The sequence below is a fragment of the Sciurus carolinensis genome, chromosome 5 (assembly GCF_902686445.1).
Source record: "Sciurus carolinensis chromosome 5, mSciCar1.2, whole genome shotgun sequence".
NCBI lineage: Eukaryota > Metazoa > Chordata > Mammalia > Rodentia > Sciuridae > Sciurus > Sciurus carolinensis.
In genome coordinates this window covers 106782828-106796780 of record NC_062217.1, presented here as the reverse complement: position 1 = coordinate 106796780, position 13953 = coordinate 106782828, and the positions used below count along the sequence as shown (strand labels likewise).

The window sequence follows — 13953 nt, the reverse complement described above, 5'->3', positions numbered from 1 at the left end:
ATGTCTTTAATTTAGAATTCAAACAGAGAAAATGGTACAGAAAAATGGTACATAGAAAACGTTTATCACTTTATTATCATTCATTTAATAGTTCATTATGATTTTTGGTAGGTGGGTTTTGGGGATTGAACTCAGGGGCACTTGGCCACTGAGCCACCTACCTAAGCCTATTTTGTATTTTATTTAGAAACAGGGTCTCACTGAGTTGCTTAGTGCCTTGCTTTTGCTGAGGCTGACTTTGAACTTGCAATCTTCCTGCCTCAGCCTCCCAATCTCCCACTGAGATTACAGTCATCATTATGATTTTTATACAAAAGCTACACTACTGCTTTCATAGTAAAATCTTTGCCCATTTTATATAAATAATTATACATTTATTGAAGAGGGCATGTCAGTCAGCTTTGCTACTACCTGACAAGAACCACTTAGTGGAGGAAAAGTTTATTTTGACTCATAGTTCAGAGGATTCTTTCCATGGCAGACTGTCTCCAAGGCAGAAACATCATGGTGGAAGAACATGACTGAGGAGAGTACCTCAGCTCATGGCACCCAGGAAGGAGAGAGAAAGAGAGGAAGGGATAAGGGAGAAGGCAAATATTAATAGGGCATGCCTGCATTGACCTACTTACTCAAACTAGGTCCCACTTCCTGGTAGTCCATTCTGCTAGCAGTGGATTAATTCATCTGTGAGATCAGAGCCCTCTTGATCTGATTATTGCTGAAAGCCCCACCTGTGAACCTTGCTGCATTGAGGACCAAGCTTTTGGTCCATGGGTTTTGTTGGGGGAATCCCAAATCAAAATCATAACAGATGGTTTATAACACATAAGTGATCACATGGCACTACATACCAAGATCTCAAATCATAATATTCCTACACAAATAGTCAAAAAAGAAAATAAGAATAAACAATCATTAAATCATTTTTCTACAAAATATAGTATTCTTGTGGTTGAAGTGACATAGGTTCAAGTTAAATTAACTTTTTAAATTAAATTCTGATTCATACATCAAGGAAGTTCAATAGTAAATTTGACTTCCAGAATAATTGAAAACCATGTTATCAATGCTATTCTTCCTATTTCCTGGAATGGTTTCATTTCGTGAGAAACTTTGTCTTAGTTAGGTACCTGAAGACAAGAAGAGCAGCAGGAACATTAGTGAGTCGGGGCCCAAGTCTCACTCCCATCACTGGAGCTGGATCAGTCCTTGTGAAAGTGATGTGATGAATGGCATCCCAATGTAAAATGGGAGGTTTTTACTGGAAGTAAGGGTCTAGGATACCCAGGAAGCAAAAACATCAAATGATCAACACACTCATTCTCAGCTAAGCCATACTTATTTCTAGTGAAAATATGTTTATTCATGTTAAATACCATGTTCACATTCTTATACTATATGGTCTTGGTACTATTTCAATATGAACTATGACTTTAATTCTATCCTTGTGTTTAAGACTAGAGATGAAATGTTTTGTTCATTTTGATTCAACTTTCTCTATGTCATTCATTCTTTCACACAAAACTCTATTTATTATTTCTCAGAACCAGGAAATAACAGCTGAAGACAGAAAAACTACAGCTGGAAATAAAAAGGGAGTAGGGACAAATCAGGGTTGTTTTTTTTATTTTTTCAAACGGTGAGAGATAACGGGAGGCATCGGGAATATGCACATTTTAGAATATTAAGAAGGTATTGTGGGAGGATAAAATTAAACTTCATGAAAGGAACTGTGATATGTCATGAAAAATAAATGTCATTGAAATAAAACAATTAAAAACATGTTTAATATTATTTTCATCTGAGAATTGGAAGCAATTCATCTTCTCTATGTAAATGAGTCCAAACGCTTTTAATTTAGAAGGAAGACACCCCCACCAATTAGAAATGAGCTTCATATACCTCCACTTCACTGGCATCAGTCAGAGTCATTGAGTTGTAATTGAATAAAATCCTCACCATAAATTAGTTGCAAAATTAGCATCTAAAGCTCTATCCAAAATCCTATGATAGACTGCGGGAAGCCATCCATGGCTCTATGAGAACTGAGCATAGTTCAAGCCATTAACCGAGAATATCTGGCCTCAGGAACTCATAGTTTCTAATGACTGTTCCAGAATGCCTGACTCATGCAGTTATCCTGCGTTAGCTAGCAGCTCAAGTTTAGATTCAAGCATCAGATGTGGGAGTGACCTGCTAGAGCCAAGACTTGCTTACCTCCACCCCACATCCTGTTTTTTCACAGAAGCTCCCACCAGTTGCTTTTGATCTGTGTTACTATAAACAAAGCAAGCAAGCCTGGGCTCCTTCCTTTGTTAGACCCAGGCCCTTCTGGACAGCTCAATCAGCATGCCCCTGCTCTTGAGATAATTTTGTCTTCTGTCTTTATTTCTGATAAATAAAATTCATAGCTTTTATTTTGCAGCCAGTTCATCCCTCTGACAGGAACCCTTTTCCTTGCCCATGTATAATCTTTGTCAAGAATAGACTACAGAAGGAAAAGTTTACAGCATAGTAATATTGAGGTTTAAAAAAGTGCCTTGGCTTGCCTGAAATACATTATTATTGGTTGGGTATTCAGAGTCAAGAATCTCAACTCCCTTTTCTTACCTTGAACCATAAATGATTTCTTCAAAATTATGTTGATTCTTAACCTATTTTTTAATATTTAGTACTAAGAGACTGAAAAAATAGTAGAAAGCTATTTAACTAACCTAAATACAGAATTCATTTGTGGTTTATTTTTTAAACTTTCCACCTGCTAGTAGTTTCTGAGGAACTGGCTGTGTTCCCTGAGTATTATACCTTAACTGTGGTTGGCTGGCTGTGCAATTTTAAGGGTGTTTCTCTTGCCTGTGCTTCACAGTTCTGTACAGTATTTATAGTACTTCCCAGATGGGTGCCTTCCTCAATTTAATTATCATTCAGCTTATCTTCCCTTTCAACCTCATTTATGAAAATGTTAAATAAGACCAGCCATAATACCCATGTCCCTGAAGCACATTCCTCAACACCTCTTGTTAAATTGATATGTTGCCATTTATCATTAAATTCCTTTAGCCAATTTAAGTCCCAGGAAGAATGTTAATATTGAATCCAATTTGAGCTAAATTTTAATTAAGATTTCCTGAGATATTTTTCTTAAGTCATTTACTATAATCAAAATTGATATCTCCTCTGCTATCCCCTCCCTCTAATTATCTAACTTTATCCACACACAAAAAAGAATGTATTTGTCTGACTTGAACAACACTTCATAAATATACATCATTCATTTTGGCTGTTTCTGTGAATAGTTTTCTTCATTTTTGCCTTAAGGTCTATGTCTGTCATTTCCATGTACATCCCAGAATTATTTCATGAAATGTCTTTTATCTGGCAACCACATCTGTCCACCCTAAAGATTCCAGTCACAGGATTTAGCTGTATTAATGCCAGTCTCTCAAATTTCCTTTTATCTTCTCAATTATTTTTGCTGCTGCTATTTCTGTGTACAATATCACTCTAAATGCAATATATAGTAAATTCAGAAATACAATATGCACTACATATCCCTGTAATCATGATGGGGTGTGGTATATGAAAAGCTTTATTTACATTTCTGGGGACTATTAAAAATGAACCTTCAAATGGGCCATTAGTTACCATGGCATTCCCTGAAACTGAGTTAAAGTTTCAAGGTGAATGTATACATTAAAATGATATTAAGAAACAGTTTGCCCCAGAGCATTTCTTGGATTCCCAATGGAGTCTAAGAAATATAAAAAACTACTACCTTTATAGAAGCAAAGCATGGGATTAGAACCACATAAGAAAAGATAATTAAATAAGAAAGTGATTTCTACTGGTTGTTAAAATTATGTATGCTTTCTTAATTCAGTGGAAATATTTTGTCTTCTCCCATGCTTCAATCTCATCCATTTTCCTTCTTATGCAAATTCTGGTATGAAGAAAACTGAAAGTTATGTGACTGTTTGTGAAATGCATATTGTATTTCCCACTAGAATTCTATTTTCTCTTCTTTAGTATACATATATGTATCAGGAAATCAAGGAACCTTAGTTAACATAATCAATATTATTTAATGTTCTATGGGATTAATAATATTTTCTTTTCATATAGTAACCCAAATATGCTGTTTTATTAGATAGTCTTTGCCTCAAAATGACTATAAATATGTGCATATTAGCCCTATCTAGGTTTAGATACTCATGCAGTATCCATTCAGGGACTCTGAATATTTCCTTTTTCTCAAAAAAATCTATATACAGAGTTGCATTGACTTTGATTTTCTGCAATTAGAAAAACATCTATTCATTTTCAATACTGCAATTCTATAGGCCTTATCAGTTTTTTACACATCAGTGTGAAAAAGATTATAAGGCAGAAGAACATTATGAATGGAAAAAATGAGAACTAAAGGAAGATTGGCAATAATAAAGAGCAATTTGCCTATTTTTTTCCTGATCTCAGACTATAGAAATATGTGTTTATGTGTCAAGAACAGAAGGTGAGATGGAAAAAAAAAAACCTTTTCTACAGGATATTAGAATTTATGTTAGGGGTTTCCTCTGTTTTATTTATTTAACAAAAAGATAGTCTTCAAGATTCAAATGTTTTCGTTCATCACTCTCACAAGAGAAGAAAAACCTCTTTGCCACTGTGACCTTTTTCAGTATCCTAACAGAATACAGTAACTTCAAATCAACAAAACAAGAGCATATATGCCAAGAAAAGTTTCTTCACTTATGTTTTGTCTTTAAAAACAAGCTCCTTGTGATTTGCGAGAGAAAAAAAAAAAAAATGACACAGTGGTGGAAAGTTGAATCCCAAGAGGATTTATGTTGTGATTTTCAATTCCAGCTCACTGCAGTCGACACAGATGAAGGGTCAAACGGGGAGATCACGTATGAGATCCTGGTTGGGGCTCAGGGAGACTTCATCATCAATAAAACAACAGGGCTTATCACCATCGCTCTGGGGGTGGAACTGATAGTTGGGAGGACTTATGCGCTCATGGTCCAAGCATCGGAAAATGCTCCTCCTGCAGAGAGAAGGTAATTTATATGAGAACCAAGGCAGTCTTTTGTTGCTCACGTTTAGCCCCATAATTAAATTTAAGAGGATCAGCAAGCATACTTTTATCCTGTAAACATCTAAATTAGAACAGAAAAGCAGAGTAAATGCATTCTTGGAAACTGCGTATTCTTATTTGGTTAAATTTTGGGAAGAGGACATTAAAGTCAAGGTTAAACCACAAAATAATTATGAGTTCACATATGAAGAAGCATGAAAGTCTCTGTTCTGGAGAAGAACTGGAAAATATCAGAGGCATGTTTCCAATATATTAGTCAAAACAAGGCTGACAGTGGAAGACTCTTCTTCAAAAAGAGTCACAGATATGTCAGAAGCATGTAATGTGTCAAGATTTTGAAACCACCTTTCAGTGAGTAATTATTAAAATTTAAATGTAAAACAATATATATGAATATATATAAACATATATATATAGTGTTCAGGTGTACATACTACAGACCTACTTACACACACACACACACACACAGAATTTTAAAATTTTAATAATACAACTCTTTTCAATTCCCCATTTGAGTTACATCTTAATAATGAATTATTTCCAAATTTTCAATAGACATTTCAAAAAATATGAATGTATATGACTACAATCTTACACTTTGTTGGGATATTTCTCTTTCACAATTTATCATTTTTTGGTTTGTGTTTTTCATATGAATCTTGAATTACTTCCTAAAATTTTTTTCACAGCTATTTACTGTTTTTTTGTATATGTGTGATTCTGTTTAAGAAGGCAACTTTCAATGGATTTTCAAGTTTCATTCTTTTATACTGACAATAGAGAAATAAATTGAACATGTAACACTTTGATGAATATGTACAAGAATATAAATAAATTCTCAATGGTGAGACAGATGAGTGCTTGCAATTGTAAATTTTCTTGATAATTGCTATGTTGCCAACTATAAAATGTGTAGTTTAAAATTCCAACTACAAAACCTAAGAATGATATTCTATACGATTTCCCTAGTTGTTATTAAGCATTTATTATTAAACATTGTTATTCATATTATGCCAATTCAATGGGTAAATTATAGTATCTATTTTTATCCATGTGATTATGAGTGGCCTTGAGTATATTTCCTGTTTAAGAGCCAATTCTATTACATTTGCTGTGTATTCTGGGTTCATAAATTTTGTTTGTTTTTCCATTGGTATGTTTAGCCCAATTTACAATTAGCCTATATTTTCTAGTACTGCTTTTGTGGATTTCAATTGTTCATGTAAGTTTAAACCTTTGTTGCATTTGTGAATTATTCTAGTTTACAGTAGGAGGCATTGATGCCACCATTTTTTTCAGTCAACTATCCTGCTGTCTCAACACAATATATTGCATAATTCATTTCCTCACTGATTTGCAGATCAACATTATAGCACATGTTGATATATTTAATAGAAAATTACAGCGTATATTGTACAATCCTCTAAATGCCAGCAATATTCTCTCATTACTGATTAGTACTGCAACATGACAAAAGTTTGACTTTTTATCTCTTTCATTTATATCATTTCCAAAGTTAAAGCAACTTAGGTCTATCTTTTCACCTCCCCTTTATTCATGTTTTATTTTATTCTTAAAATATTTGCTTTTGGTAAAGTTTCATTCCTGGTATAAATAATTAAAAATGGTGACTTCATAGTCTGAACCCAAGACTTGATATAATTTATGTCATTGTATAACATAAATACGATGGTTTGTTACAAACCAAGAATGTTTTATATTCACACACATCAGATAAGTAAAAATTCTCTAATGTGTTTCTTAAATTTTTCTTGTGAGATGAAAGGACAAAGTCTGAATGCTGAAGTCTTGCTTTTTTTAGTCTCTCTGTTTTTGCTAACTAACTTTGTTACCTTAATTCAGTCACTTATTATTTCTGATTTTTAAATAACCTTTTTATGAAACCAGCTACCCAAATTAAATGATGTAAAGTCTTTCAAAATCATAAGATTATATGAGAAATACATTGTCTCTTTTGTTCTAATTTGACCTATAATACCAAATATGAAAGAATAGAGTATAATGGTTTTCATTTTTGGAAATGGAGATTAACCTATATCAAACCAGTTATATAAAAATAAAATTTGGTTATATGAATGTCCACTTCTTTACATTTAGAAATGGATATAAAACTTAAATATAAAATGGTTACAAAAAATATTAATTTACTTAGTGACTACTCTGTTTAATTATGAGTTTAAGTGAGACTGTTGAATTACTACTATTTATTACAGCATTCGTGTTATCATTATATTGTTAATACTTTTGGAATTCAAGTTAGGAAAGCTAAACTCTGACACTCTGTTGACATCAGTGATAAAAACAAGTTATTATTTTGAAAAGCAAATAACCCTCAAGATAGTGCTTATTTAAACACATTGAAGGGGGAAATTGCCAGGATGTTGAAAATGAAAATGTAAGACCTTGAAATGAAATTTTTTTCCAAAACTCTAAAATCAAAGTCCAAAAAGGAAAATAACATAATTAGCAAATATAGCATCTAAATTATTTTAGAAAGTAGAAAATAAAGGAACAATTAAGTGTCGGTGAAGGAGACAGTCACATTGGACAAAAGCCTCTCTGTCTTCTGCCCGAGATCACACAGTGGCAGCACCAAAAGTGTAATCTGCAAATGTCTGAGCACAAATCCTGGCCTCAATATCACTCATCTACAGTTACTAACCATAGTGTTGTAAGACATAGTACACATAGAGAATAATCTGTCCAATGTTACAGAACATATGGCATAGAGAAGGTACAGTTAGGAAAAAGGAAAAGACATAAAATCACTAAATGACCTGATAAATAATACACTTAAGCCAAGATTCTCAAGGTAATATCAAGGAAAATATACATCCTGGTGCTGCTATTGAGTTCCAGTCACCACCTGGGAGATATTAGTTCTACCTTCAAATGAAATTCTGTTGTTCTCACAATATCAGAAGTGGGAGTGTCTGTAATGTACATTAGATTTTGTAAATTTCTATTATTTTACTTTCAGATGAATATAAGTTTATAAACAACATTCATTTATTTTAATTTATTTTAAACACTGCACTTAAAGGCTAAATATATTAACATTTTAAATTATGTCATGTGTATATGTAAGTACAACTATTTTTATTAATTCATACATTCATATATTAAATAATTAAAATTTTATTAATTTTATTAGCAGAGTTTAATAGCAAAGTGTTAACTCAGAGGCAATAATGAATATAGGTACCTTAATTGATTACAAAAGTCTAAAATTTGAAATGAATTTACTTTGTGACACTATTTTAATAAATGGAAGAATAAAATGATCTGAAGTCACTTAACTTTACAGAGATGCTTGATATTCTATGGCTATCTATCTACTGAGGATATGCTCAGAAACAACTTAGATTCCAGCATATTACAAGGTGACAAGATATAAAACCAAATCTCAGTGCTCAAGATCTGTGTTTCACTGAAAAGTTTTTCAAAAAGTAGAATGACTTAATCTGAGAAAAATATTTTTGGTGACCATATCTTTCAATTGAGCACTTAATAAAGACTTTGGTCCTACTTCAAGAAAATTGTAGCCCTCAAACAGAAATGATAACTGTTATGTTTTAAACTAAAAATCATGATTTTGTTAAAATAATGTTAAAACATAAATTTCAGGTAATGTTGGTATGTTTGCATAAAATATATATATAGTTCAAGGTGGAGGACTACCATTTTATAAATTCACACAAGTCTCATTTATATCTTAGCCAGTGTTTCTTTAAAAACCTTGAATATCTTGCTTCTTCAACTTTCACTATGAAAAAAAAATCAGAGTTCAAGAAGTCAAAAATGTTTCTGTCAGTGTTAATTCTTTTATGCTTATAATAATAAAGTATTTTCTTATTATTCAAGAAAATTATTTGTCAAGAAAGGCATTAATTAAATCAAATTTTTTAGTTTTTCATATTATACTCTTTTAAAAAGACAGTAAAACCCATTTAGTTTTGTTTTCAACTGTTTTACATGAGAATTAATTTATGATCTTGACTTGATATATACTTGTATTAAGTCACTTGTATCAGCTACAGAACTAATAAACACAATCTATAATTTGTTTTTGTGTGTTCTTTTAATCAATACTCTCTCTGCTGGTTTAATAGGAAGAGAGCCCTAAGGACAGCTCCTGTTACCAGATGTTTATAGAATGCTTTTTCCTATTAAAAAAGCATTCAACCCTTCAGTTGATGAATGGATAAAGAAACTGTGGCATATATATACAATGGAATATTACTCCGCAATGAAGAATGATAAAATTATGGCATTTGTAGGCAAATGGATGAAATTGGAGAATATCATGCTAAGTGAGATAAGCCAATCTCAAAAAACTAAAGGACGAATGATCTCGCTGATAAGCGGATGAGGACATATAATGGGGGGTGGGAGGGGTTAGCATTAGGTTTAGGGTTAGGCTTAGGGTTAGGGATAAGGAGAGCGGTGAGAATGAAGGAAAGAAGGACTGTATAGAGGGAAAAGAGGGGTGGGAGGAGTGGGGGGGAAGGGAAAAAAATAAACATCATTGCCCTATGTAAACGTATGATTACACAAATGGTATGCCTTGACTCTATGTACAAATAGAGAAACAACATGTATCCCATTTGTATACAATAAAAAAAAGAAAAAAAAAAGCATTCAAAAATAAAGTCAAAAGTCAAAGCATGTTAATTAATTAGCTTTATTATGTAGCTATTACTTTTTAATTTATACTCTTATCTAAATGAATAAAAAACAAGTACTGAAACAATTCCTTTCCTTTTTACTAAGATAATTTCATAGAAGTGTTTGAAGTGTTATGTTTCAGAGGTAGCTTTTATTTTCCCATCCTTTCAAGCTTATTTTACTATTTTCTACAAAGTTTGAAATTTTTTTGACCTGTAAGCCCATCAAATGGTAAAAGGTTCAGTTTATCTTTAAATGCTATGTAGATTTTTAAACATCCTGTTCACTTCTCCTTCTCTGCAGGCACTCCATCTGCACAGTGTACATTGAAGTGCTTCCTCCAAATAATCAAAGCCCTCTCCACTTCCTACAGCTGATGTATAGCCTTGAAATCAGCGAAGCCATGAGGATTGGTGCTGTTTTATTAAATCTATAGGTATGTTTGACACCACACACACACATGCACACACACTCACACACACCTTCTAAAGTGACAAGCCCGAAGACTAATGAGTTTATATTTGTTCATCAGGGTTTGGGAGGGTGGATTGCATGCCTGCTTATATTCTAGTGAATGAAAATTCCATCTAGAAAGGAAAGCAAGCATAATATGAATGGAGGGTTTGCACAGCTCATCTATTCTATTGATTGCCACAATTGAAGAACTAATGTTTGACTGGCAGGGATTAGCTGCAATCATTACGGGAGAAAATGAAGGGATTGGAAACATGCACTTGAATATTTTGCACTCTGCAACTGAAGTGTCTGCAGCTGACTATTATTTTTGGTGTTGTGTGCCTTTGTCCAGCTGGATTTATTTTTGCTACAACGTTGTATGGGGAAATAACCTTAGATTCAAAGGTCAATGATCGGCATTCTGACTCTAAAGGAAACTCTATTCTAAGGCTGCAGGCTAGTCCTATAATTACTGTGCCTCCGTGTATTCATTTAGATAAAGAAGGGTATGCTTAGCTGAGGTTTCTATTTGCAGTTCAAAATTCATGGGCATATGAGTTACTACCATGATGATATCTTGGTTTTTACTATTTTTGTATTCCTGACCAAATCACACTTGACCAGTTAAGGATGTATCTTTGAATATGCAGCTCTGGTTTTTGCTATATATGATGTCAAAAACTGTCATTTGCTGCAAAAATCATAAGAACCATAGCATGACATATTGTTTTACCATTGGGTATTCAGAGGACAGAGTTCATCTTTTCCTGGTGTTGCATGGAAACGGAAGGATTTGCAGATATGAGAATTTAGGGAGCTGGCCCTTAAGATTAGGAGAGATTTTAAAGTAATGAAAGCAGAAAAATCCTAGTATCAATCTAGGAAGTGACATAAGGTGCAGTTGCATCTTGCTCAAATCCATTTGAATACTGGCACGTACTCATTCCAATCCTGATTACATATCAGTGAAGATTATTCCATAGAATTTTTCCATAGTATTGAAAAGAATGTAAGAATAAGGAAATATACCAGCCTATATTCCAGATGTGGAAAATTAACTTCATAAAAAATAATTGATGCTTATGGTCAATGGACTGAGTTTTTTGCACTTCTAAAACAGGTTCCCTTTCATTATATTTCACTGGTTACCCATGGTTGCCAAAATTTGATTGACTTTACCAGGTACTTCTCTGTGGCTCTCCTCAAATATTTATTTTGTTGCTCTTCTGCAAATGATTAGAGTTTGTTTTATTATCTATTTACTATTAGAACATAAGGTAAGCAAAATTGCATAAAGATAGAAATATTGGTAATTAGGAAATTTGGAGAATTCATTGGGTGAATTTAAAGAAAGAAAAAAAAATACTACTTCTTTAGGATGGAAAAACCAGCTGGTAAAATTATTACAATGACATAAAATTGGAAAACTTAATATTAAGAAACATGAATGTAATAAAATAATGAAAATTTGTTTCTTTATATTCATGAGGATTCATTTATTGAATCAAAAGGAAAATAAAATAAATCTTAGATTTGCAAGATTCTTGTCAAGAAATTATAAGTTTTACCTTTAAATCCTCTGTAACAATGTTCCTTTATATAATTTGACTTTCTATGAGGTAAGCCATAATTTTGCTCAGAAGGTGGCCCAGGTTTTATTCAATAAATCCCAGAAAGATCTAGGAAGCATATAGGAGAATAGTGCTAGCTGTGAGTTAAAGATGAAAAAGAGTTGACCATTTCATAACTCAGATTTCTCAGGTACAAAGGCTGAAAAAATACTTACAATGACATTTCTATTCACCTTTTGTGTTGCTGGTAGAAGCAAAAGAAAGGGTGCCAATTGCATTGGCAGTCACTATTAGAAAGAAAGAGTGTGACACCATGAAGATACTTTTCATTGGCCACCAACCACCCACTTTTGTTCATGATCAACTGAGACTGAATTTAAACTAGTGACCTAAAAGTAGAAAAAACTCCCATCAAATTACTCTTCCAAAGACTTCTAATACGAGGATGTGTTAGAGGCTCTCTGGTTGCCTGTCGCCCCTCTAACCTCATCAGTTTCTCACGTGTGGTACCACTTTGCTGACTCAATGCTCAGTTTAGAAAGATGGAAATATATAAGACAGCACTGGGCTGACTCCAAAATAAACTTGTTTTGACTGAGATCAACATGATTTCTTTTTCAGATAACAGTCCCTGTTTCTCTCCCCACCCGAATTTAAGAACCTTTCTTTTATTCAGTCCAAAAGTTGTTTGGCAGGCTGCAATTTTCCTCTTTGTGTTAGTACTGTGTTGATGGTTATTAAACTGATGACATTCAGCAGAGGAAAATACTAACCAAACCTGTGCCCTCTCAGACCTCTCTTATTGACCATGGCAAGTGTTAGCTGGGATTTGTTTTTCTTCTAGAGCTTTTCAAATATTGCTCATAAGCATAATTGCATATATTTCAGAACTGACAGTGAAACCTTGTGCTAGAGCCCCACAGTCATGGAAGCTAGTCTTGTGCATCTCTTCTTATCTGTTAGCTTGACATTTCCCATAGTGGGCATTTTTTATGTCACAGGAATTGGCAAATGCAACAAATCCACTCTTGAACTGATTCACCAATTTTTCGGATATGAACCTAATTTCTTAAATCATTTAAGTCAATAAAATGTATCAATGACAGAATCCTTCCTCTTGGTCTCTCTAAAGTTTTTATCTATTTTAATCACAATAAATATGAGGCAATGCTGCCAAGGAATATTATGTATTATATTCAAATACATATCTCTTGTATTCCTAACAAGAACCATTGTTTCTCTCCCAATTACTTCTACACATAGTTCACATTCTGTTCCACTCACCCAAACTCCATTAGCATAATCCTCTTTTTTAGACATAAAATTTCCCTGTGTCATCATCATCATCCTCAAAATATAAATAGCTAGCCACTTCATGGGGTACTTAACACTGAGTCAGACACTAAGTTCCTTACCTTAAATTCTTTACTTATTGTTTCCCTAAGATTAACTAGGTTTTATTATCCACACACACACCCAAACTCAAAATCTCAGTGATTTATTACTGAAAGATTTATTCATTTTAGTACATATCTATCATGTATCCATTCTCCATTCTAGTTCTTTTTTTTTTTTTTCTTGAATCATTTTCACTTCCTTCAGTATGATGGAGCTGCTTATTTCTAGGAAAATATTCTCATAGCAAACAAAAGTATAAATTTTTTAAAAATTCAGTTGATTCAGAGTTTGATAACAGAGTTTTTAACAAGTTTTCTTGGCTCAAATTCCTTGTTTTCTCTATTATAATATGTCTTAATCATTTATTTTATTCTATTTCCAAGTTTTCACTTACAAGTTGTGATATATTACTGAAAGCTGGCCACATTAGCATGCTAAAAATAAGTTATGACCTTTAATATTTGTATAATACATTATTTCATTTAGTCATGACCCTGACCCTAATAAGCAGACAGATTTTATCTATTATCTAGAACATGAAGAAACTAATACTCAGAAACAGCAAAGTTTATTAGCCAGAATAGTTTTGTTTTCCTCTTTGACTCCTAAATCATGAATCTACCCACTACATACTATTATTTAGGGTTAAGCTATAGAAAAATAATAAAGTTCATTCTTAAGCCTGTCTTTGGATTGCATTATATCTCTTTCCAGCAGTTGAATTTATGGTTTTAAATAATGGTA

At 32.9% G+C, this 13953-nt stretch overlaps 1 protein-coding gene across 1 annotated transcript in view; it reads left to right on the top strand.

The window, feature by feature from the left end:
* Positions 1-13953, top strand: part of Pcdh15 (protocadherin related 15) — a 942952-nt gene that overhangs the window by 639664 nt on the left and 289335 nt on the right. The window contains 2 exon segments of the mRNA XM_047552806.1: positions 4864-5057; positions 10088-10220. Of these exon segments, the coding sequence (XP_047408762.1) occupies positions 4864-5057; positions 10088-10220 (327 nt within the window).